This window comes from Notolepis coatsorum, assembly GCF_963971535.1.
Source record: "Notolepis coatsorum genome assembly, chromosome: 5".
Classification (NCBI taxonomy): domain Eukaryota; kingdom Metazoa; phylum Chordata; class Actinopteri; order Aulopiformes; family Paralepididae; genus Notolepis; species Notolepis coatsorum.
Window position 1 is genome coordinate 113,185,267 of NC_140169.1, and position 27,538 is coordinate 113,212,804.

General features: G+C 42.4%; 1 protein-coding gene across 1 annotated transcript in view; it reads left to right on the forward strand.

Moving 5' to 3' along the window:
* actr10 (actin related protein 10) overlaps nucleotides 1-17,720 on the forward strand; it is a 38,742-nt gene extending 21,022 nt beyond the window's left edge. Inside the window, exons 7-13 of the mRNA XM_084314768.1 lie at nucleotides 1,421-1,497; nucleotides 2,554-2,589; nucleotides 5,966-6,045; nucleotides 9,550-9,623; nucleotides 10,448-10,529; nucleotides 13,402-13,603; nucleotides 15,638-17,720. Of these exons, the coding sequence (XP_084170894.1) occupies nucleotides 1,421-1,497; nucleotides 2,554-2,589; nucleotides 5,966-6,045; nucleotides 9,550-9,623; nucleotides 10,448-10,529; nucleotides 13,402-13,603; nucleotides 15,638-15,819 (733 nt within the window). The 3' untranslated portion in view covers nucleotides 15,820-17,720. The remainder of the gene's footprint in view (nucleotides 1-1,420; nucleotides 1,498-2,553; nucleotides 2,590-5,965; nucleotides 6,046-9,549; nucleotides 9,624-10,447; nucleotides 10,530-13,401; nucleotides 13,604-15,637) is intronic.
* The last annotated feature ends 9,818 nt before the right edge of the window (nucleotides 17,721-27,538 follow it).

Below are 27,538 nucleotides of genomic sequence, written 5' to 3' on the forward strand. Positions count from 1 at the left end.
ACTGTATTTTTATAGCATTTACACTTTATAATATTTTATTTTCAGCTTTTATAGTTTCACAAACACATCAAGACAAATCACAAACACAAAGAAAAAATAAATAAAAGAACACAAACAGTATGTTGCCAGACACTGTCACATCAATGAACAAACATACACCATGTCATATGCTATACACTAAGGATGCAAGGGGCTGATTCTCTGACATATATACACACATTACATATATACACATACACATACACATATATATATATATAATATATACACCAGCGCCGCCAATAGATAAAAAAAAATTAACTAATCAATCTCACAATTTTCTGTAATCAATCTAGATTAATCTAGATTAAAAACAGCATTTTTCTACATAAAACCGAAGCTTGTAACAGATATTTACTTGAGTAAAATCATGGAATTAATGTAAAATCAACACAAAGAAAGTATATTTAGATTCAAAGACTATTTTAATAGCTTTCTTTGAATACAGTTTCTCTCCTGTGAAATACAAATTGTACATATGTCTATACTGAACACTGTGACCTAATTTTTTACTTCTAATTTACATGCTATACTATGTTATTTTATTTCATACTTATCTTGTCTTGCACAGTCTCTGGAGCGTAACAGTAAGAAGCATTTTGTATAAAAGTATTCTGTACTTCTGTATGACAACTATTAAAGAAACTTGAACAAATGTTCAACAAAACCATCATTTACATAGCATTTACACTTAAAGTAGGAAAAGTTTACCCTACAACGAATGGCTGGGTACATACAGGTTTTGACCAGCAGATGGCAGCGACGAGGCAGCTCCATTGGGAGGGGGTGGGGCCGGGTGGGAGGGGGCGGGGAAGGGGCGGGGCTAAAATGTACACGTTTTGTCTCCTGCCAATGTTGACAGCTATGCTACTGACACAGAAACAGCCCATCTAGAACAAGACTGAAACAGAGCAGAATAGAGACATGCTAGAATGCATAATCTGAGTGGTATTTTTTGGGGACCTCAGATACCTCTATTAATTAACTTGTTCAGAAGGAGTATAATATGTGACCTTTAAAGAATATATAAGTACTGGAATACCTGGAAAAGCAGCCTCTTATGTAAGGAAGTGCTTGAATAGACCTTGAAATAAAAATTGATCATCAACCTGTTGTTACAGAGGTTGGTCTTTTGCATCTACGATTTGATGTATATGTTTACTAAAATTAGTAAAATGTTTAGCAGAATACAAACACTGAAACATAAAAACAGATTTATTCTGAGAAGAAAAAGTTTGTTTCTTGTAAAAGTGAGTCAAGAATCAAGTCATGTTTCATGTGGAGTCTTGAGAAACAGGAAAATAAACAGTGCTGGGAAAAGGTAATTGGAAGTGCTTGAATCGCCTAGAATAATGTGTGTATGAACCCTGGTGTTTCCTAGAGAGATGGACGGGCTGCTTGTGCAGTGTACAGTAGGCGCAGACTCCAACACTGGCCAGATGCTCCCAGCAGTCATTGGTAAGTGGGTCACAAGCATAGATCAGTATTTCCTCTACATTCATTCAGCAATCGTGAACCTCCACAAGAGCACTACCACCACCACCACAGATTAAAATGAAATTGGGAAATTGACAAAGCAATGTAATCCAGCTCAATTTCTCTCACACGGAAAGCACAAACAAGGGTAGTACTGTAATCATAATTACATAATTACAGCACAACAAGGAAATGTTGTAGATGGTTACTTGTCATTTCATAAACTATACTTAATTTGTTGTTTTAATTGGATAATGAAGTCTTTGCCCACACTCCTATGCTGAGCAAGAGAATTGGGTGTATACAGAGTGTTTTTTTTTTCATTCATTTTATTTTGTTTCGTACATGGGGGTACAGTTCATCTTTGCACAATATCACCAACATCTTTTTTTTTAACATGATACAACCATGGCCGAAAAGGAGCAGGATAAAGAAAACTTATGTTTCCTGCCCCCTTCCAAACTTCATATTTATTTTAACATAATGGTCAGCTCAAGTGCACCTTACAGCTTCATACCATATAATAATAATAATATAACAATAATCATTACCATAATTATGATAACAATAATAATGATAATATGACCATGAATAATAATAACAATAAATAAAGTATCACAAATAACCAAAAATTAAGCATGTCTAAACATTTATGAGTTATGCAGTGATGTAGTTATCCATACGAGTAAAGGTAGCACTGGTTAATTTACGTCCTCTTTGGGCAGAGGAATGCTTGCCCCTATGACTCTCGTTCATTTTACGCTGGCTAAATGTTGCTGTTTTTGTAATGATTTACCTGAGGACCTAACTATGTATATTCTAGTTTCACCTGGTTCTTAGATGACTCTCAGACCTAATAACCATTTGACTATCACACAGAGAGAGAAAAAACCCCACAGGAATCATCCTTTTATCCACATACATTTGTGTGGCCCAAATCCCAAGTGCATTTGGCCAAGTGCATCTGGCCAGTGACAGTAAACAGCTGAGTGTGAGAAGAGAGTGTAACGTGTGTCTCTTTCCTCTTCTGTTCTCCAGGCTCCATCTCTGAGGAGATATTGGAGGACATCAAGGGTAGGTTTGAAGATGTGTTTTGTTTATTTTCCTCTCACACGTCCCTGAGCTCTGGTACGGGTGATGGGTCATGCTTTTAACACATTCCCGGCCATCCACGTATATACAGTATACGTGATTGGGAGCCAGCGCTTGACGGCCAATCACGTATATATACGTGTTTAACTCGTTTTTTCTTTTATTCGATTTTAATATCCTATTCACTGTCACTGAGCTGGATTTTGGCTGGAAAAGGCATATTGGGACTCGGAAAGTGCAGTACCGACCAGATCCTGGTAGTGGCGCTGTCTCGAGAATGCAGTAATCCTTGTTTCAGACCTGGTGTCACTTTGTTTTCGCTCCGGGTGGACTTTTCTGTTAGCCTGAAGCGAGGGCTTCACCCGATCGCCTGGAATACTTTTTGCGACGCCGAATTCAGTATGTAGTAAAGGAATATAGCATCAGCCAATGGACATATCTGTCTACCAGATGGCGATCAAATAACTGGGAAATTCTTTTTGGAATCCAACCGGCCACAGGTAAGAGCGATTTGACATCAATTTCAGCCTGATCGGGCCTTGTTCTCATAGCCATATGTTGTTGTAATAACGAATGCCGTTATTGGTAATCAATCATCAGAAACGACTTCCTCTGCCCCCCCCCCCCCCCCCCCCCCATTTCATGCATTCATGGTGGAACATGATACCGATCATATGCATTTTGATTTTTAACTCTAGCTTGTGTATGGACAAAACGCCAATTGATTTAACGTTATTAGCTTAGCGCCTTATAACTAGCTTTGCAGGAATTATCCCAGATCATTCCCATATAAGGCTCATATTCATTACGCTATAAAACGGGAACGTATTGATGAGAAAATTATTTCTTTATGGCATATTGAAGGGAAGGTTTATACTGTCAATTGACAATGACAATGGATACATAGCTATAATAGAAAATATAGATTTAGCTCTACAAACAACGTCACGCACAGTGAAAAGTTGTAATGAAAAGCTGGCGTCCAAGAGTGGGGCCCGTCTAATCTAATGGCCGGGAATGTGTTAACTCATCACCACCGCAGGCAGTGGTAAACAAGTTCTAATGATAATAATAATAATATTAATAATAATGAGAAACAAACAGAAGATCAAAATTATTCATGCTTATTACATGGCGTTTTCACATTCGCCGAAATGCTTGCTTGTGATTGGTCAATAGCCCCCCGACTGCGGTCATTATTTTTCAATAATGACCGCAGAGCGCAGCTGTTCGCAATCAAGCCCACTGACACACTGTTTCAGTGCAATTAGACACTGCCGTGCCGGCGATGACAGGGGGCGGAGCACCAGAACACAGCGGAGCCAGAACACAGAGGCTGCCCGCGATAATAATAATCACTTTATTTGGGCTGACAGAGCCACAGAACAACTGCGATTTGTCAAATGAATTAGGTATATTGTTAGTAAATTAGCCATGTACTGTAATAAGCGGGATAATGTATAGCGCTGCACTGACAGCGGAGCCAGAGGCTGCCCGCGATAATAATAATCACTTTATTTGGGCTGACAGAGCCACAGAACAACTGCGATTTGTCAAATGAATTAGGTATATTGTTAGTAAGTTAGCCATGTAATAAGCGGGATAATGTATAGCCTACTCGGTCATTGTCGCAAAATAATTGACCTTCACTACGTTTAAAACACCTCGGCGCGGCGCCTCTGTATTTTAAACTCCGTGTCGGTCAATTATTTTGCGACAATGACCTCGTAGCTATACATTATCCCTTACTTATTCATTTCATCATCTCAGTTTAATGCATTATTCAAACCGCACCCTTTTTATATATATATTTTTTTTTTATAAATCTTTTGGCACATACGGTAGTTATGCACATTCACACTTGGGAGCTGCCCAGTACAACTTGTACAACCACAGGCTCTACAGTTGGTTGTGTGCCTTGCTCATTGACAGTCTAGTCTTAGCTATTGAGAGAGGGAAGACCTAAATCAAATCAAATGTATTTGTAATGCCTGACAACACGCGTTAATGTCCCCATGGGCCGGACACGTCTTCTTTAAACAAGTCAAGAAGAAATATCACAATAAATCAAGAACAAAACAAAAAACACCATGAAATCCAAAATAAAATGTAAAATAAATAAATGCAACAGTCCCAGACATACCCCACGCGAAGGTAAGTAAAAACTCACTAAAAGCCTAGCAATAGGAAAAAAGCACCACAGGCAATTTGGAGGGGAGAAACCTTAGAAGGGCCGTTCAAGGGGGGGATCTCCCTTCTTAGATGTCGGTGATAGTAGTGTTGCTTTGGATGATCAATGGGTGGAGAATAAAACAGGCAAACAGTTGGTATGTATGTACATATACGTGTAATAAAACAATATGTACATGCAATAGCAACTGGGGTACATAAGAACATACTATATATAGTATATACCAGTGGTTCCCAAAGTGGGGGTCGCGGGGGGGGCGCCAGATGATTTCCAAAAAGGAAAAAAAAGGCTAGGCCAGTGTTTCTAGTTGCAGCGGCGCAATAGTTAGATAACCTACAGTAGGTGGGGAACAACCAGGAGATCACTGCAACTCACACAAGTTGGAGAACTATCTCTCTCTCTTGCTCACACACACACACAAAGGGAACCGCATGTGATTGGTGGAGGCGGGACCCTTACAAAAAACTAAAAATCCATCAAAATCAGTGTTGTTGCTAATCATCGGCTAGCCTGTAATAACCCCCCCCAGAAAAATCTACTTTGCATTTGATATATTGCAAATATATGCCATCACACACACTGGCATTTAAAGGGTTAGAATTATAAAATGAATATGTGGTGTTATGATTAGGGCTGAAGTTGAATAAAAGATTGTATTATTTTCAATCTGACATTACAAAAAAACTGAAAATCCATCAAAATCAGTGTTGTTGCTAACTGTTTTTTAACAATAATTTGTGATTCCATCACAAACACTGGCATTTAAAGGGTACAAATAAAAAAAAATCCTGCACCAGAATGCAGGAAATGAAGTCTTTGTAACAAAACATTTCCTGGTGGAGGACTGACTGGGGCTATATTACGCACTATATTTCCTGGCCTGAATGATTTCCCCAGTCCGGCCCTGGTTAAAAGCCTCCAATGCTTATTAGTGTGTGTGCGTTTGAACGTTTGCATGTTTCAACCATACATTTCCATTTATAAAAAAAACAATTTTTTTTTTTATTTTATTATTATTATTATAAAAAAATAAAAAGAATTTAACCTCCTATAATAGTGGGGGTCGCGGCTCTCTGACACCGTTATTTCGGGGGTCGCGGCCTGAAAACTTTGGGAACCACTGGTATATACCAACTAATAACATTTGTCGTCTTGTGTTTCCCACAGTCAGGACCTGCTTCGTCAGTGACCTGCAAAGAGGCCTCAAAATCCAGGAAGCCAAATTTAACCTGGAGGGCACGGCTGAGGTGAGTGAGCACGTCTTGTCTTTCCAAGCAAGGCATTCGGACATTTAGGTGAAAACCTGTTCTCTGAAGTTTCATATGCTGGTCTCCTGTGTGATACTGACCTCAGCATATATAGAAGCACAGGTGTGTTCATGGTAAGGTCAGAGTTTACATTAGCTGGTGATTGCACTCGGCTCTGGCTTTTAAAAAGTGACTGTTGGGCGGCTAGGTGGCGCAGTGGGCAAGGCGCTCGCCACCAACGCAGGAGATGCTGGGTTCGAGCCCAGCTCTCGGCTTGGCTGGTCGTTCATACTAATACAATTGGCAGTATTAGGGGGTGGGAAGCTGGTGGGTGGGGATCGGACGTTGTGGACAGCCACTCCTACAGGTCTGTTGTTGCGCCTGCGCAGTAGAATCAGGAAGCGACGGGGGCGGCGTGTCCCTCCCACGCAGACCCTCGCCGCTGAGAGATCGCGCTGTGCAGGTGAAAAGATGCGACGGCTGCCTCCTCGCGTACCGGAGGGGACACGTGATGCAAGGCTTCGTCCACATTGCAGCCGGCTTGTGGGAGGCATGGCCTAACAGCGTTCGAGACAGGGGAGGGTAGAATTGGACAATACGAAATTGGGCAAGGGAGAAAAATAGAAAATGGGGAGAAGTAGATAAAAAAAAAAGTTACAATGTGCATTCCTGGCACCTGCTGGCTACAAACGGTACCGTCTGGTTTTTTTCATACATTTCCCATGAGCCTCTTTACTTTGTTGCCTCTGTGTGCTTTTTTTTTTTTTTTTCTTTTTTTTTTTTTTTTACACATGCAGACTCTTTGCAGAGTGGACTCTTGGTTTCTTGGTAGTCCAGGTGACTCCATATTTGTTTCGCATCGTTGCCAAAAAAGTACCCCGTGTTCTGAGCGGAAGGAAACGATGGTGTCTCAAGGCAAACTTCTGGTATCGCTATATATAAAAGACCCATACATTTTTTTTATTTGATTTGATTTATTTGAAAAGCAGTAAAACATATTTACAGCAAATCGAAGATGTCACAAGAAAGTCGTGGGACTTATTTCCATTGGGGTCCTCATACAATTAACAGTTAATATAAAGATGCATTACAATACAACAACATATGAAAAATTACAAATACTGTACATACACAACAACACGTGCTCCATCTTTTCTATGCTAATGATCCTCTATAGGGGAACCTTTTCTAAAAGACCAGCTTTTATCTGCTGCTTAAAAGACCTCAGATTGGTTGTCAGTTTGACACTGATGTCGAGATCGTTCCACTGTGTGGCACCTATGTATGTAAATGAACCCTTTCCCACTTTACTGTTAAAAGCAGGATGGCTCACATCTGCTACACTGGCTCTGGTGAAAAAATGGTGCACTTCGCTTACCTGAGTAAAGCATCTACATCATGTGTATCTGACTTACAGTTGGACTGCATATCTGCAAAGGGCACTCAAATGCATTATTGGATGGTAAAAAAAGTAGTAGAACGCGCTCACCTCACTAGACTTGACACTGGGTGCTGTAACCTCTAATATCATACATAAAAATAGGCTGCCAATAAATTTGCCTGGACATTGTTTCCCTATTTTTATCATTGGATGGTAATCAATGTAATACAGACCAGGCAAACACAGACAAATTAGTCAGTGCCTGCATTGTTCTGTCCTCTCCAATCAATATCAATTTACTTTTGTTCTCACAACTGAAGTTGGTTGACATTTTTGGGGAAACAACAATATAGATTTTCAGATATATCATTTTTCACCTGTAGTTGTACTCGATAAACTATAACTTTTCACCGACGTGACACTTTGAAGTGAAAAGGAGAGAGGACAGGCTGGCAATGGGCCTCGCTGCTACTTTGGAACTGCGTGTGTGCATACGTGTGCGAGCGTAAGTGTGTTCTAATGGTATATCGGTGCATGCTCTGTCTTTCAGTTTGCCCAGTATAGAGATCATGATCACTCATGTTAGAAAAGCTATTGCGTAATCCATGCCTGCCATTTTTTTTTTTTTTTAATATTTTTTAGCATTTTTACAGCTTTTTCATAGTCACGCAGGACCGACAGAGGAGAGGGCGAACGGGAGGAGAGGTGGGGAGGACATGCGACAAATAACGTTGGGTGCTGGGATCGAACCCGGGTCGGCCGCGTAGGTGCGCGTGGCACTATGGTACGCGCCACAAGGGCGCCCCCTATGCCTGCCATTTTAACACTTATGTCTGATTAATTTATATTCTTTTATTTAAATTTTTTTTATATTTTGATCCACTTTTTCTCCTTATTTTTCTATTTTTCTCCCATCCCGATTTCGCCTCACCAATTCTCCCTTCAATTCTCCCCTTCCCTGTCTCGAACGTTGCTAGACTATGCCTCCCACTGGTCGGCTGCAGTGAGGACCAAGCCTTGCATCACGTGTCCTCTCCGGTACACAAGGAGGCAGCTGTCTCATCTTTTCACCTGTACAGCGCAATCTCTCAGCGGCGAGGAGTAACGCGTGGGGGAGGCTCACGCTGCCCCCGTTACTTCCTGATTCTGCTGTACAGGCGCACCAACCGACCTGTAGGAGTCGCTGTCCACAATGTCCAATCCCCACCCACCAGCTTTCCCGCCCTCTAAAGGTGCTCCCATAGTCGAGCAGACTGTACACAGAGCAGACTCCGCGGAGGTCCGCGCGGCTCTTTGAGCTTTCATAGTCGAGCAGATCTCAGCGGACGTCCGCGTTCTATTTCCTACATTTCTCGCACCAGTTTTACTACATTTCCCACAAAAAAAGTTTTACGCACTTGAATAACAGGTAGCGAGATGCAATGTACCGTATAGGCTTGAGGTGGACAGCGCGTGGTGCTGAAATGAAACACGCATTGCATGAAATAAAACCACCAGTTTTATTTAAAAATATTGGAAACGGAGATAACATTCTATGTTATCTCCGTTTCCAATATTTCTAAATAAAACTGGCAATTTTACACACTTCATTTAGAAAAGCCATTCAAACATCTCTCTTGGCACGGAGCGAGTGGTCAGAGTAAAATGCAGATCGGCGTCACATTAAATGCAGTTCGATGTCAACCAAAACGCCAAGCAGCGTTTTGTGTGACACCAAGTCAGCGGCGCGGATGTCCGCGCGTCAGAAAATAGTAGCTTCGCACCTGTGGGTCTGCTGTCCGCTGAGATCAAAGCTCAAAGAGCCGCGCGGACCTCCGCGGAGTCTGCTCTGTGTACAGTCTGCTCGACTATGGGAGGGCCTTAACACTGCCAATTGTGTTAGTATGAACGACCAGCCAAGCTGGTAGCAACGCCGAGAGCTGGGCTCGAACCCAGCATCTCCTGCGTTAGTGGCGAGCGCCTTTCCCACTGCGCCACTTAGCCGCCCGATTAGTTTATATTCTACAGTACCTGGCTACCTGCACTATGTCTGATAAATCCTACCTGACCCTTGTCAATCCTAATGTATGCTAGTATAACTAGATTTTTGTAACAATGTCCTGTACTTCTTCATGTAATTGTAGCGCCCTACTCCCCCGCCTGATGTTGATTACCCATTGAATGGGGAGAAGATCCTGCACATCAAGGGACCGATCAGGTAGATCTATGTCCTAGCGATCTACTGATGATCTACACGGCATGATGCTGAGCATAGGATCTAGAAAGCTGAACCCTGGTGCTTTGCTATTTAGTCAAATGTAGAAATATTCCAAGCTTTAAATATTTGCTTCTTGTTGTTTATTGTATCTGGATTGTTTATCACACATATCTGTCCTTTTTTAAGGTAACTTTTTAACAGGATAATGAGTTGAAATTATTAGCATTTTTGAGTATCACACTAAGCTTGTGGTGGAAGTCAGAAGGGTCTTTCACAAGTTCTCTGAAAAATCACACATAGCACCTTCCAAAGATCACACATAGCACTTTCCAAACAGGTCGCTAACTGATTCTCCACATAGATAATTATTAGGATTAGTTGATCGGTTTGGTTTTAATTGACCCAAGACTTCTTTATGCTTGTTCTTCCATGCGGAATGAGTTATTTCCTGAAAGTCAGAAAAATCAACAGAGTAATAAAGTAACAAATCAATTAGTTTACAAAGTCTTGTGATTTTTTTAATCGACTAAGAAATGCTAGAGTTGAAGACTGCTCTGATAACTACCGGTATACTGAAGGACTTAAATGTGTTTTGCTTTTGTTTATAAAAAAAAATAAAAAGCTTCTTCTAGCATTGCTAACAAATAACTAACAATTCTCAATTCGAACATCTCAAAAACCAAAACACTGATGTAAGTGGTTTTGGACTGAAATGGCTCATAGTTTCTGACTAATCTGATAGGCGTCAGCGTCAGGGACTGGTCTCCTAGTCTCTCTGAAGGACGGTGGTCCATCTTGTGGCTGATGAACTCTTTGTTTTTCAGGGATTCTGTAATGGAGATGTTGTTTGAACAGGACAACGAAGAGAAGAGCATAGCCACCCTGATACTTGATTCTCTGGTCAAGGTAACGTGACCAACAGGCCTGGGTGAAAATAGAATTAGCAGAAATTATTTTGGTGTTTTAATCTGCTTGGAGTACCAGATTGGGTGGGTGGTTTCCCATAATGAGTGCCAGAGAGCCGAGACAAGTCAAATTAGTTCTAGTAGTAGACCTTTTCTGTGATTGACAATAGGGTTGCCATGGTAATGTGGAATTTCCCATGACTAATAAACTCATGACAACGCCGATGTTACCGGTGAGACCGGACATTTTACAAAATTACACTCAATATCTGTAGAGCGCTTACTTTGACGTTATGTGGCTAAATTGGTCTGCTGTGTCTGTCCGTCTACATCTGTTTTTAATACATTTTCAATGACTAGTAGTATCCATTTGTTGGACAGACAGAGTTGACGTTAGGTTCTAATAAAAAAATAAACCAACGGATAGTAATACCTTCCATCACTTTTCTATTTGTTCATTGACAAATGGATTAATGTAGTGCATTGATCACATACTGCGCAAACATAATGCTGCTGGTCTGGGCTGGTCCTCTGCGCTCCTCCAGTCGAGCTTTCACTGCTGCTGGTTTTTGATCTGAAATATTTCCAATTCCTCCACTATCGTTGTGTAACGTGTTGTTTCGTCTCTAGAGCTTCTTTCTCTCCTTCACGTGAAGTTAAAACTACTCTAAAAGTGGGGCGGTCAGGTGGCGTAACGGAGATTGCGTTCGTCACCAAACCCCGGAGCGGCTAGATTCGCCTGTTCGAATCCAGCTCACAGCTCCGGGGTTGTCACCAGCTTGGCTGGCCGTTCACACTAATACAATTGGCAGTATTAGAGGGTGGGAGAGGCTGGCGGGGTGGGTCGGGGTCGTTGTAAACAGCGACTCCTACAGTTCGGTCGGGGCGCCTGCTAAGCGCGGATAGGACTTGAATGGGATAGTGTGATCCTTCCACACGCTACGCCCTCTCAATGAGAATCCGCGCTGCCAGGTGAAAAGAAGCGGTTGATTGGCTAGACGTGTGTCAGAGGAAGCACGTGATAGCCTCCACTCTCCCAGACCGACTGTGGGGGGTAAGTGCGCAGCGACCAGGAAGGGGATTGGGAATTGGCATAACGACTAACATTGGGATGGGAGAAAATCGGAGGAAAATGGAGGAGGGAAAAGACAAAAAAAAAAGAAGAAAAAAAAAAACTACTCTAAAAGTGAAAGTGAAGCCTAAAAATAGCTGCTGTCCACGCAGACATGTCAAGTTTAATGTTGTCTCTTACACGCCTGATAATACATTTTACTAATTTGCGGTTTCTATTTGAATGTGGGTACTGATATGCAAACATTTACTAACACGTTTTATTTCTATTATTTGCACACACAAAAAGACCACTGCAAGCCTAATTGACAAGTTACCTGACACGCTCTGAATTAATCTGATGCAGGAAACCCCACCTATGTGATCAAACAAGCTGAGAATTATTACTAGCCTGTGCTCTTTGATGCAGTCAACCAGAAAACTAGAAATGCCATTTGCCTGTATGGGCATGTGGCAGGGAACGAGGTTTTCATCCCAACAAATGGCCCAAAAAGAACAGCCAGTCAACATAATGGCAACTGATGGCACATCTCTCAGATCTGAAGAACCTTTGTCCTCCAGAGTGACCTTCACCAGACACAAGTCTATTGTCACCCTGCAGGCGTGCAGCTCTGTGTCTCCCCTATACTATGACGACGACGGTATTTATAATGGGCTTGGATAACCCTGTTGCTATGGCAACGCTCTCCCGTGAAAGCTCCGATGAGACGAGCGTACCTCGCTTGTTTGGTTGTTTTCCGCTGAAGGAGGGTCCAGTCGGACCGGGTCGGGGGGCCAGCGCACCTCATTACTCTCAATAGGCCTAGCGGGAGATCATTCCTCTTCCTCTAGCCTCCCCACTTATTCATTGTCTGAGCAGTGTAGACCCCACTCCCCATTCACCGGTCTCCCTGGATTAGTGGCAGTACTACAGCCAGCTGCACAATAGTGCACGACATGCTGGCTACACTGACGTTAGGCCCGTCTCCTGAGGCTTCAGCAGAGCTCGTATCCCGTAGAAGAGATTCTGCAGTGCAGTCGGCGGCCGCGGCCCTCATCCATCACAATTTGCTTATGCCTTAGTCTGCACTCAGGCAAATGACTTGCGGTGCATCGCGTCCGTGCTGTATTGGTATAGCCGGTTCCTCCCACCTCTCGCTGCACAGTTGGATGGTGGCTGGTGGCGTGGATCCAATTAAAAGCACTCCAATTTAAAACAAAGTAAAAGATGTGTATATCGTAAGAGTTGTGAAACGTGTCTTAATGCATATTTCAATTTTTTTTAGAAGCTTAGCCCCAGTATATGGCTCAGGAAGTGGGTTGTAGTTCTACGTAGCTACAGACCCCAGTTGCCATCTTTAGTGAATGAATCACTTACATTAATTTACACTGAGAAATCGCTAAAACTGCTAAATATACAATAAGGGAGGAAGGGATGTAGTGAAAGAAGGTTTCTCCCACAGCAAACTTCCAAACCATATTTGAACCCAAAAATCAAGTCAGCCGGAGTGATCCTCTAGTCTACAGATGCCCACTTGCCCCAGAAATGTGATGTCAGCTTTCCCAATCCCTATTTTAATATCAATCTTCAAAATGCCCTCTAATCCCATTTGGATAAATAGGGCTGAGAGGCTCACATGTCCTGTTTGCAAACCTAATATAATCTATGGTCTCCCAACATAGGTTAGACTAGATTTAATCATTCCATACCAATGCACCTTGTCTAATCTGTTTGCTGTATGTGTGTCTGTGTCTTTTTGACTGTCCATATGTGTGCGTCTGTGCATGCGTGTGCTTGCGTCTGTTTATTTTTTACTCCATAGTGCCCAATTGATACCCGTAAAGTCCTGTCTGAGAACCTGGTGGTGATCGGAGGCACGGCCATGCTGCCTGGTTTCCTGCACCGGCTTCTGGCTGAAATACGCCTCCTGGTGGAGAAACCCAAGTACCGCAACGCCCTGGCCACCAAGAGCTTCCGCATGCACTCTCCGCCTGCCAAGCCCAACTGTACCGCCTGGCTTGGAGGTCAGACACGGGGGCGGTGGGGAGGGAGGGGTTCTGCCTGAGTGCTCCTTCTAAAATTTAGTACCTGCTGATCAGGCAGTGCTTACAAAGTCAGGGTGTTGACTTATATTTGTGTTAGAAAGACAAGACAAAGAGAGAGAAAAATACAATCCAGGAAGTGAAATGATGCCGTGTGACTGTCAGTGGTGGTAAAATGAATCAATCAGATACTTCAACAAAAACGGATACTGTACTTCATTCCTTACCATATTTGAACCCAAAAATCAAGTTAGCCGGAGTGATCCTCTACAGATGCCCACTTGCCCCAGAAATGTGATGTCAGCTTTCCCAATCCCTATTTTAATAATATCAATCTTCTAAATGCCGACTTCTACATGAGATTCTACTTAAAGAGTTATTTTGCAGATTTTGAACCTGAATCCTATGGTTCTGTTGCGAGGAGGACGTGATTCTCGGACATAAAACTTACCAACGTGTTCCGCTCAGCTGCGTTGCCCCTCGTTCATACTAATACAATTGGCAGTATTAGGGGGTGGGAAAGCCGGTGGGTGGGGATCGGACGTTGTGGACAGCGACTCCTACAGGTCGGTTGGTGCGCCTGTACAGCAGAATCAGGAAGCAACGGGGGCAGCGTGAGCCTCCCACGCGTTACTCCTCGCCACTGAGAGATTGCGCTGTTCAGGTGAAAAGATGTGACAGCTGCCTCCTTGTGTACCGGAGGGGATACGTGATGCAAGGCTTGGTCCACATTGCAGCCGACCAGTGGGAGGCATGGTCTAACAACGTTCGAGACAGGGGAGGGTAGAATTGGATAATACGAAATTGGGATGGGAGAAAAAGTAGATAAAAAAAAAAGAAATAGTGTCTGCAGTTTACTAGAGGCTCTCTGCCAGGTGAAATCACATATTGGAGTTTGGGGAAGAGGGGAGACGATGCGACCAAACTCTCGAGACATGGAACACATTGGTACGTTTTTATGTCCCAATTATCACAATTACATGTGGCTGTCTAAATCACATGTCCTCCTCACAGCTGCACGATAGGCTTAAGGTTGAAAATCGGCAAACGTGGCCATTTAATACCTTCTACGCCGGGAAGAGAATATTGGGGCATCTGTTAGACTTAAAATGAACCCAAGAGCAACAACAAAATGTATTGAATTCCAGTTGCAAGCGGAGTCTATATGAATCCCCTAGCCCAAACCCCTGGACCCAAAGTTGGATTCAGGCCTTTATCTGTTGGCAGTAATATGTTTTCATGAGCCTGGCTCCAGAGGGGAAGAGACCACACTTCTCATTCCATTAGAAAGAATGTTTAGGATGACCGCTTCATTCCTTTCATTGAGTTGTTAATCTGTATTACCCTCGTTGCAGACAAAATGTCTCCTTATTGTCTCCAGGACTGAAAAGATTTAAGAACCTATTATAACTCAGATGGTCAATATATACTGTACTGTAGTCTTGACTGTTGGTGAACACACACCAAAGTCTCCCTAAAGACGAGTCGGTTCACTCTGCTGCCGTCTAGGGGACATCTGTATTTTTTATACATAATATTATTTTTCTTTCATATAAAAAAAACTACACTTTTGTGGTAAAGAAATATTTTTTTCCACCACCTTCTACTCATGTGCCACCTGCCACAGAGTCCTAAGTTACCATGGCAACCACTCACTGTGAGATTCCCAGCCTTTTGAGCATCTTTAAAACTCACACATCACCTCAAAATGCAGTAAATCATAATTTTATCCAACATAAAATTACATCACATTTAATCATTGTCTCTGAACATTGTCGTTTTGTAGCAAGTGATTTTGTCGTCACTGCCATCTTTAGCGTTTCGGATCTCTCCGTTCAAAACTACCGCAGTGCTCCCCTCTCCTCATTACACATAGTGTCTCTGCCCGCACAAGGACACACGTGGAAGAACGACCAAATGTCACACTAGAGTGAAATCTAATCTCTTTAAGAACCTCCTGACTTATTGTCCTGCTCTGTCCTGTACCCCCCCCCCCAACCCCTCCTCCTCCTCTAGGTGCCATTTTCGGAGCCCTGCAGGACATCCTGGGCAGCCGGTCGGTGTCGAGGGATTATTACAGCCAGACGGGTCGCGTCCCAGACTGGTGCTGCCTCAGCTCCCCGCCTCCCGAGTCGGTCTACGACGCAGGGAAGACCCCGCCTCCGCTCATGAAGAGAGCCTTCTCCACGGAGAAGTAGAGTCAAACTGTCTGTTCCAGACCGCTCAGTCATTTCACATGTGAAGTCTCCATACAGAGTCTGACTAACCTGTTGTTGACACCAGACGTGTACTCCATGGTAACTCAAATCCTTCTCTGCATTTGTTTTAGTTTTTTACGTGTTCGTAGTACCAGATGGACAGAGTGTGTCACACAGAAGGAACACGACGAGCGCAGGAAAGTGTTGATTAATTTGAAAGTCAATTTGGTCGACTTTTCTGTGATACTGTCTTGAGTCGCCCACGATGCAGTAAGCCCCACTCATCTGGCACTCCAAGTAGGTTAAAATCAACGCTGTCCCGTGCGGTTGATGCTATGAACAGTGCTGGCTGCTTTTTTTATAAAAAGTTGTGCGTCCCCACTCACACGTCTGCCCCCCTCTCTTCCTTTTTTTTTATCCACTTTTTCTCCCATTTTCTATATTTTCTCCCATCCCAATTTTGTATCATCCAATTCAACCCTCCCCTGTCACGAACGCTGTTTCTTGCCTCCCACAAGCCGGCTGCAATGTGGACTAAGTCATACATAGCACAAGTCCCCTCCGGTACTTGAGGTAACAGCAGTCGCATCTTTTCACCTGCGCAGCTCGATCTCTCAGTGGAGAGGAGTAACGCGTGGGAGGCTCACGCTGCCCCCGACACTTCCTGATTCTACTGCGCAGGCGCACCAACCGACCTGTAGGAGTCGCTGTCCACAACGCCCGATCCCCACCCATCAGTTTCCCACCCCCTAATACGGCCAATGTGTATTAGTATGAACGACCAGCTAAACTGAAAGCAATGTGGAGCGCTGGGCTCGAACAGGCGAGCCCAGCGTCTCCGCATTCGTGGCGAGCGCCTTGCCCACTACGCCACGTAGCCGCCCTTGCCCCCCTCTCTTCCTATGCAGTGATGCCATAGAGGTAGATGATTGGACTGCTCCTACTGGACTGATGGCTGTTTTGACAATTGCCCAATTTCTCCCCAGGCATGATCTAAATTGATCTTCATGATAAGGATTTAAAATGAAAGCCTGTGGATGGTAGCCATTTTCACTGTTTTATAGTCATAAAAGATTACTTTGAATGAAATCAAGTAATTGAAAAGGCCCCGTAGTGTTTTTTTTATTTTTTATTCATCTCTTTTCCGCTTCTTGTAACGACAAAGTCTCTCACGCCGCCAGCCAGCCCAGCTTATTCATATCATGCCATGATATAATTATCACAGACATCTTGGTAGGCGAACAACGCGTGATTGTGATCAAATAACAGGTGATTATTATTCAGTGACAGACAACCGTGATCAACGAGCCGCGTTTGCCGCTTCGCTCCATACTGGTGGGAAATGGAGACACCATGAGAAATACTATGAGTACAACACCAACGTACTGTGCCGTCTTAGAACACAGCTAGAAAAATATATCATTCTTTTGTCTGTTTGAGATGAATGACGATGCAGCGGTCAAGAGTTCAGGTAGAGCAGTTGGTTTCAGTTTACAGTCTGAAATACTGTAATGGAGACGGCTATGTTTTCAGCATTAACCTGCTCCACGTTTCCAGACAGTGGTGTGGAATCAGTTTTCCTTGGGTTTCCCCACATTGAGCTCAATCCCAATTGTACAGAAAACATAGGTCAACCTGGTAGAGGAGCCATTGTTTTTCAAAAATAATTGCCTAATTAACTGTCTGGTGTATAAATATATCTGTCAGATGGTTCTGTGTAATCTTTAATGCAACTCTCCTATACTGTTTTGCAACAAGGATTAAGTACCTTTTATTTATTGTGTCTTTGCCATGTAAAGAGGTTTGTCTGTGTAATTAAAAAGAATAGCATTGGTCAACTCTCTCTTGCTCTGCAACACCTGAATTCAAACACTATATAAATATAAATAAACATTCCTGGAATCCTGTTAGCAATGGTGGCTTTTTTCATTTGAATGAATGTAACTTTTCCCCCTCACACTTCAGCTGTCAAACCTGTGCGTTTTCCTCATGTGGCCAGTTTGTTTTCCTCAGAGCGTCTTCAGAAAGTCGTCTCGGGAGATTTCCTCCCCGTCCTCCTGAGGCTCCTACGATGAGACACAGAGTGGGATCTTCTGAAGATGAAAACTCTTTCGCTCCATATTTGTCCATATGGTGTTGTCAAGAGAGGAGCGAGCACTCAGGCGTGATGTTTGAAGACAGTTTTGAGGCACCTGTCTTTTTTGAAGAGTGATATTCCTGTCCCGCAAGACCAGTAAAGTTGTCAGTCATATATTCCCACTGATGTGACACAGACAGATTGGGGAATACTTTCTCACGAGTTAAAAGCAGCATCTCAAACTTCTCTTTACATCATTTTCTGAGAAGGATTAAGAACGTTCAGTCTGCGCCTTTTTAAACATGATTCAATATAGTGCACAAGCTGTAGCCAAACGGGGAACATACCCTTTGAATACGTATTCTGTCATACTACAGAAATGCAACATCACAGAATTTGAAGACAACAAGCAATAATAAAGGTACTTTTGACAGTAAATGGCTCTATAACCTCAGAGAATATCAGCCACATCGATTGATTAACTTTAATGGCAGTGCAGAGTAGGGCTGCACGATTCTTGCTCAAATGTGAATCACGATTTTTCTCTAAGAATTGAGATCACGATTCTTATTTTTCCTCATTTAAAAAAAGTTCATCGTCCTAATTTAAAAATGAGATTGCATAGGTCTAATCGAGATCGTGGTATTTTTTTTCCAGATGAATCCTGCAGCCCTAGTGCAGAGTGTCTTTTACTTCAGTGGCAGTGTAGTGTTTTATATACTTCAGTGCAGAGTGTCTTGTACTTCAGTAGCAGTGCAGAGTGTCTTATACTTAAGTAACAGTGCAGAGTGTCTTATACATGCTTGAGTTTTATTGTGATATTAAATCAATGCAAAGCTAATCTGCCTGGTCTACAGACAGGCCACTTGCCCTGTTGATGAAATTAATGTGGAAACGGACATCTGTCAAGGATGTGCATACGCTGCTACCACCACCACAAGAGGGCCTCATACTGCCAAGTTACCTCAATTTCATATTTATGATCAATCACATTTTATTGATTTACATGATTCAGTACTTAAATCAGCATTTCCCCACGTATATACATTGTGAGACATATTTGATGTTGGTATTTATTTACCCACAATGCACTTGTATCAGGGGAAGATCTAGTTGGGTCACTGTGTTTGTGGGTGTAATGAGTGTGTCCCAGAAGGCCATTGTACTTGTGGTTTCATTAATCATAGGATCATGGAACTGCCTGGACCTTGCTACTGCTTGGGAAACAGCGTCATTAACCATCATACACCTGGGGCCAGAGGCTGGCAGTAAGGCTGGGAAATGGGCTCCACTTTGGATTCTGATCACTGACATGAGCAACTGGCATAAATATCCTCTCTCTCTCTCTTATTGACCTTTCCAAACCGTTCTCCAGGGTGATATACTGTCTTGCAGGACCACCTATCATAGCAGCTGTAAAGCTGACAGGACAGTACTGACCCTGAAAGGCAGAGGTCAAACCGCTTCTCCTGAGGATTCATCTCCACGTTGAGAGAATTCGAAAGAAACTATATTTATTGCGTAAAAACATGTTTCCCCTGCTTTGGAATGATTTTGGAGAGAAAACCTTGGAAGAATGAAGTTGAACCCACGCTAGGCCTGTTTGTGACTTTGAGGCAGAGCATAATAAAAAATTTGTGCGATCAGTGTGGACTACAGAATCCTCACACCCATGGACACATGCCTAATGTGTTACGAGCAACCGGAAACGATATACACAAAGTACACAAATGTGAATGACTGAAGGATATGTACGTCAGAGGCTCCACAGATGACCCAGCAGATGACCGGCTGTCACACAGCCAAAGCCATAGTCCACATCTGGGGGCGATGGAGACGGGAAGATCTCATGGTGGACTGTACCACCAGCTGTTGCTCCGTCTGCCCACAACCCTCCTCCTCGTCCCCCTCACCCCTCTTGTCTTGCTGGGGACTGGGGGGGTGGCCTGGGACCTGGGCGTCGACGTGGTTCCCAGGGACAGGAAGCAGCAGCTGGCCGTGCGACCCGTGGTCAGAGGGCGCTGAGTGGGTGGAGGATGTCTCCCTGACTCCTATACAGGACAGAGGGTGAGCTACTATATGCCCATAGGACGCATTCATAACACAGATCAGCAAAATCACTTACATCAGGGATATTACAAGGCACGTGTGTGTGTGTGTGTACATGGTTGCACCCATGATGATTGAATGCATGTGTGTGTATGTGGCCAGTGCATTATTCATATATCCATTAAACACATGTATGAGGTTAGAGAAGTATGACTTTTCCCATATGAAAACCCTTGCAGGCCATTATCACAGCATGTGTGGGGAGTGAAAGGGGCGAGAGGGATGAATCATCTATCTTGGTTATCCTCCCCGCAGACACTCTTTCAAAACACACGAGCTAATTAGCCTGTAAATCATTCAGGATTAAAAAAAATAAAAATAGAAGCATGCCTTTAGGACACCTACTTGTGGGCCAAGCCCTAAGAGCATTAGTGGAAGTAGTACACAAATGTGTTACTTTACTTAAAGGCCCAATCCGTGATGGCAGTATGCTGCCTCTTGTCGAAACACTGGCACCCCACTACGCACATTGCGTACATAGTGATATATTGGATTGAAGACATTGTTTTCACACTGAAATTCATTGTTTGAGCCTTTGATACAGAGGCCGAAAGTGTGTAAGAGGTAAACATGAGTTTTAACATGAATTCTTCCAATGCGGGAAGTTTGTTTACATTTGCAATGTTTGTGAACATTTTAGTCAAGGGTTAGGGTTGTACATTTGTAGTCTTAAAAACAGGAATGAAAGATAGACGGTTTAATACCAGGTGTTGAGCTATTCATTGTATTATAACCAATACAATTAATAATGTTCTACCACTGAGTGAAATATACTATGATTCAACAGAATTATTGAATTTCACTGTATGCCCTGGTATGTATGTGACAAATAAACCTCTTGATAAACCCCTTGAATTACAGCGATGATTTAACCTGTCAAGCACTTTATCCACCTCAAATATGGGCATTTCACTGCAGAACAAGACAAATCAAGCACTTATAGTATAATGTACTAACTTAATTTGGTATATTTAAAACAACCTTATTTGCCTATCTTAAAGCTAGCTGCTCATGCTTCAAATTAATTTAATTATATATATATATATATTACATTATATATTTGGTGATCCATTGTTTTATTTTTATTTTTGATTAACAGTCATATATGTTATGTTGTTGTTGTTGTTGTTGTTGTTGTTGGTGGTGTTGCTGTGTATTGTGTTTCATGTTGCAGGACAGCCTTGAAAATTAGATGCTACATCGCAAGGGGTTTATCCTGCAAAAATAATTTAACTTACACACACACACACACACACACACACACACACACACACACACACACACACACACACACACACAGGGGAGAGAGAGAAATGGGCTAAATCCTAAATTGACTGAAAGGCTGTAGTAAATGACTGTAAATGGATGTAAAAGAACAAGACAATCCAAAACAAAATCAAAGACGACCTTGACAGGTGGTCAAAACTTAAAAACTCAGTACAGGCACGGATATCAATAGTTAAGATGGACGTACTACCTAGAATCAACTTCTTAAGCTCAATGCTACCGTTACCCCCTCCAGAGGGTTACTGGAAAAAATTACACTCCTCCACATACAAATTTATTTGGAATAACAAACCACCACGTATAAAAAGATCCATCGCACAGAGAAACAAAGCAGATGGTGGTATGGCATTTCCAGATTTTTTCCACTATTTTAAGGCGTACACTTTAAGACCATTGACAACATGGTTTGATCCCCAAGCATTAGTATCCTGGAGAAATTTAGAAGAAAATATAGTAGCCCCACATAGACTGAAGGACATAGCATACACTAAATTATCAATTAAGCAATGCGAACGGAAATTTGGCCCCATAATTACTCATGCGATCCGGATATGGCGTGAAACACAGAAAAAATATTCTAACCCACATAAAATGGCATAATCATACTCCCTTATTCAATAACAATGCACTCTTGATTGGAAAACGACCTATAAGATTCCCTATATGGGAAAAGCAAGGCATACACTCATTAGGTGATGTTTTTAACAAACAGGGTGTTTGTAGTTATGAAGAAATACGCAAAAAAATTAATCTCACCGAGTCCACACATTATTTTTACGCACAGTTATTGTTATGTTTGAAGTCTCACGGTGTTCCATTAAAGATACAAATTGAACACCACAGATACCACAAATTCTTCTATGAAAGAGAGACATCGAGAGGTTTTGTTTCAGATTTTTATCATCAATTACTAACGTCCTCGTATGAAACCCTCCACCTAGACTCTGTCTGGAGGAGGGATATACCAGACCTGGAAAGTGATTTTGATTGGCAAGAAGCCTGGGCAAATGTTCGATTTACATCAAGGAACCCGGACCATCAACAAATCAATCTTAACTATATTCACAGGACATACTTGACTCCTATAAGACTGAACAAAATGGGTCTTAAACAAGACTCCAAATGCTCCTTATGTACAAATGGGGACGAGGGGACATTTATGCACATGTACTGGGACTGCCCACCAGTTAAGATATTCTGGAAAGAGGTGACCCAGCAATTATCAAATCTCTTAACTCTGAATATACCTGTACACCCCTCTGTATTACTGCTGAATGATGTTTTTGAGTGTGCAGTACATCCACAGCTAAAGAGATTGGTTTTATCGGGTATCACAGTGGCTAAAAAGCTGATAGCATCACGATGGTTCCAACCGGAAAAAATTTGCCGAAAGGTCTGGATTATTACATATCTCGATGTGATTTATCAAGAAATATCTACAGCAAGAATTCTGGGTCTCAATGAATCCAAAATGACAATGTGGTTAGAAGTGGTGGAGAGAATAAAAGCTAGCATATAATGGTAGTGTCTGGTTAGGAGCGAGGGATAATGGATGGATTATCCAATAAGGGGTCCGGGAGGGGGGGGGGGGTACGAGCTAGAGCATATGTGTGTAGGGTATTAGATAGCAGGTATTAGGGGTATATCCTGTATAAGACATTTAACTAAATGGTGATTTTATTGGATGTGCACTGTTAATAATGCTTGTATATCTTATCGTGTGTTGTCATGTTTGTTTATACGTTTGTTTAAAAAAAATAATACAAAAATAAAATACAAAAAAAGAACAAGACAATCAACAGCAATCAAGTAATAAAAAGGAAAGTTACAACATTAAATAACATAGATAGCCTATAACATTTAACAGCAACTGCAACAGTGCAAAACATTTAATATGTGCTTTTTTATGTATGATGATGCATTGATTAGTAGTGAGCAATTTGTATTTTTATTTTTATTTGTATATACGACTAATCAAAGGTAAGGAAAAAGGATATTGAAATATTGATTCATTGAGTGGTGGGAATCACCAGAGGCCCCATAATATGATATTATTACAATACTAGAGTCACAACCCTCTCCATCATCACCTGGTTCCCTGCAGCCATGGTCAGGGACAAGGCCAAGCTGCAGCGGGTGATACGCTCGGCGGAGAGGGTGATCGGCTGCTCCCTTCCCTCCCTCGAGTCCCTACATTCCACTAGGGCTTGAGGAGGGCGAGGAAGATCATGGCAGACCCCGCCCACCCGGGTCACGGCCTCTTCACCATGCTCCCCCATGGCAGGCGGCTACGGCTGCCCAAGACACTTAAAACCCATCATAGACTCAGCTTCTTCCCCTCAGCAGCTCGCCTGGTAAACGAGTCAGGTGTCCCCCTGCTCCACCCCCCCCCCCCCCCCCCCCCCCCCCCCTCTATGGCGAGCTGCTAGGGCTGGACTTTTGGACTTTTTAACTTTGCACTGTAATACATGTCTCCAACCACTGCACTTTATTGTCTTATCGTTGTCTCACTGTTCTGCCCTGTTTTGCACTTTATTATTATTTATTTGTGAAAAAGGTTATGCACCAAGTCACCTACTAGCTATGAAGATACGATCCAACGCAAAATTTGCAGATATCCCTACTATTAAGGACCAACAAGGACTTGTTACAGACCCCAAAAAAAGTTTACGAGACTTTCAAAGAGTTTTACTCCAACTTGTATGAAATGGTTTTCGATCAAAATAAACTGGATACATTTCTTAATCAAATTAACCTACCTAAACTCTCAATGGAAGACGCTAAACAGTTAGATACACCTATTACATTAGAGGAACTTAGTGAGGATTTTGGCAATCTATCGGGATTTAGGATAAAATGGCCAAAATCGGCCTTCCTCCCACTTAATGTCTCTGCGAAGACTACAATCCTTCCAGGAAGTATACCAATGGTAGAACACTTTAGATGTCTTGGAGTTGAAATATTCCCTACTATATGCCAAACGGTGAAGTATAATTATACAAGACTCCAAGATAGGATCACAAATGACTTTGACAGGTGGTCAAAACTTAAAAACTCAGTACAGGCCCGAGTATCAATAGTTAAGATGGATGTCTTACCTAGAATCAACTTCTTTAGTTCAATGTTACCGTTACCTCCCCCTGATGGTTACTGGAAAAAATTACACTCCACCGCATATACATTTATTTGGAACAACAAACCTCCACGAATAAAAAGATCCACCGCACAGAGAAACAAAGCCGACGGAGGTTTAGCATTTCCAGACTTCTACCACTATTTTTTTTGTATCCACTTTTTCTCCCATTTTTTTCTATATTTTCTCCCATCCCAATTTCGTATCATCCAATTCAACCCTCCCCTGTCACGAACGCTGTTTCTTGCCTCCCACAAGCCGGCTGCAATGTGGACTAAGTCATACATAGCACAAGTCCCCTCCGGTACTTGAGGTAACAGCAGTCGCATCTTTTCACCTGCGCAGCTCGATCTCTCAGTGGTGAGGAGTAACGCGTGGGAGGCTCACGCTGCCCCAGACACTTCCTGATTCCACTGCGCAGGCGCACCAACCGACCTGTAGGAGTCTCTGTCCACAACGCCCGATCCCCACCCATCAGTTTCCCACCCCCTAATACGGCCAATGTGTATTAGTATGAACGACCAGCTAAACTGAAAGCAGATTTCGTGGCGAGCGCCTCGCCCACTACGCCACGTAGCCGCCCCACTTCTACCACTATTTTAAAGCGTTCTCTTTAAGACCACTGATCACCTGGTTTGATTCTCAAGCATCTGTATCCTGGAGAACATTAGAAGAAAACATAGTGGCACCACATAGACTGCAGGATATAGTATACACCAAATTATCAATTAAGCAATGCGACCAGTAGCGGCCGGTGTGAATTACACTTGGGTAGTCGCGGGTGGGGGGGGTGAAGGGGGGCAAGTGGACAGCTCACAGCTGACCAAGTGGACAGCTGACGACATAACGTTACCAGCGTTAAGTCGAGTTACTACACTAGTACACGTATGATCAATGCAATAATGAACACATATATATATATCTTGTCATTTTAAACAAGTTACCATTCATTCATTCATCCATTATGCGTCAAATTAACAACAACAGAGAGAGAGCGAGAGAGAGAGAGAGAGACCGAATTAACTCACTGTTTACGTGGTCGAGGAGGGCTTGATAAAGTGTATAATTATGTCCACTGTTGTCCCACAGTCCCAGACCATTGATGTATATCCACACTGTCCAGACTGCATCCAGCTATTAGCTTGTTAGCACAACACAACAGTACTGTGATGGATGAATGAATGAGTCTGTCTTTGCCCATTTCCGCGTCGAACAGCCTGCAAACTACCTGGCGTTCTATCGCCCTGCTCTAAGACAAACTCTAACATTAACCAACTTTGAAAGAGTGCCTAAGCTTAACCGTCGAAAGAACTTGCCGTCACGCTCTAAGACAAACTCTAACGTTACCAAACCTACTTCGAACGAAGAGTGGCTAGGCTTTCCCAGTGTAGAAACTGACGTCGGCCAATCAGAGAGCGTCTCAGAGGAATGCGGCTACGGAAATTATTGACGCTGCTTGCTTAGAATGATATAGACCGCTTCAAAACGCGCCCGGTTTCCATCATAATACATCATATTTCAACGCACAGCGAATTACGCACTGATTGGCTGCGACAGTACAGCGATGAAACCAGTGCACGCCCACTGTGAGCGCTATGCGTCTAGCCCAGGAGAAATGCGGCTATGGAAAGTATAGAGGCGGTATTATTCTCTAGCAGACATTCACTCCCTGTTCATGAAAAAAAAAAATTGATATATTAATGTTATATTGTGCATTGGAAACACAAACATACTTAAAATGAATAAATATTATTCATTTTAAACATGTTTATATTATTTATAGGGCTATAAAAAATAAAAATAAAAATAAATATTTCTTCTTCTCTCTTTTAACCAGGGTTAACCAGGGGGGGGCGGCGCCCCAGCGCCCCTAGTGGCGAGCCGCCACTGAATGCGACTTGAAATTTGGTTCTCTTATTACACATGTAATTCGGATATGGCGTGACACACAGAAAAAATGCACTAACCCACATAAATGGCATAGCCATACTCCCCTATTCAATAACAATGCACTATCAGATATCCCAAATGGGAAAAGCAAGGCATACATACATTGGGAGATATCTTCAACGAACGGGGTTTCTGTAGCTATCATGAAATTTATAACAAATTTAACCTCACCAACTCCACTTATTATTTCTATATACAGTTATTAGCTACTTTGAAAGCTCATGGAGTCCCATTAAAGATACCACAGATATCACAAATTCTTCTATGAAAGGGAGACATCGAGAGGCTTCGTATCAGACTTTTATCATCACTTACTTACTTCTTCGTATGGAGTCCTCCCCCTAGACTCAGTCTGGAGGAGGGATATACCAGACTTGGAAGTGGATTTTGATTGGCAAGAAGTCTGGGCAAACGTTCGACTAGTGTCACGCAACCCGGATCATCAACAGATTAATCTTAATTATATTCATAGGACTTACCTGACTCCTATAAAATTTAACAGAATGGGGCTTAAACAATACTCTCTATGCTCCTTGTGTTCAAGGGGCGATATCGGTACATTTATACATATGTACTGGGAATGCCCCCCTGTTAAGATATTCTGGGAAGAAGTAACAACGCAATTATCAGAATTTTTATTTCTGAACATACATTCTGTACTGCCTTCTGTATTGTTGTTGAATGATGTTTCTCAAATAGCAGCTACTAAACAGCTAAAGAGACTAATTTTGTCCGGTCTTACGGCTGCTAAAAAGCTGATAGCATCACGCTGGATTCAACCGGATAAAATGTGCCTAAAGGTATGGGCTCTTACTTATCTCGATGTGATTTATCTAGAGATATCTACAGCAAGAATATCTCAATATATTACGATTTATTACCTTTTTTTCAACTGAAATTATGTATCTGTTTCATCTAATAAGATACAGTTTTCAGTCACCTCAGTCCAATCATTTTCATTGCAGCAAAATGGGATAATCAAGCAAAAATATTAATATGTTTTTAATATATCGATACTTCAGTGTCAGTGTTGCTAAGATATCACCATGCATGCAAAATATCACAATCTCTGTATGGACTTTTCCCCCCCAGCCCTAGTACCTGCCAGTTCCACAAGGAAGCATACTAGGACCGCTACTATTCCTAATTTATGCAAATGACAT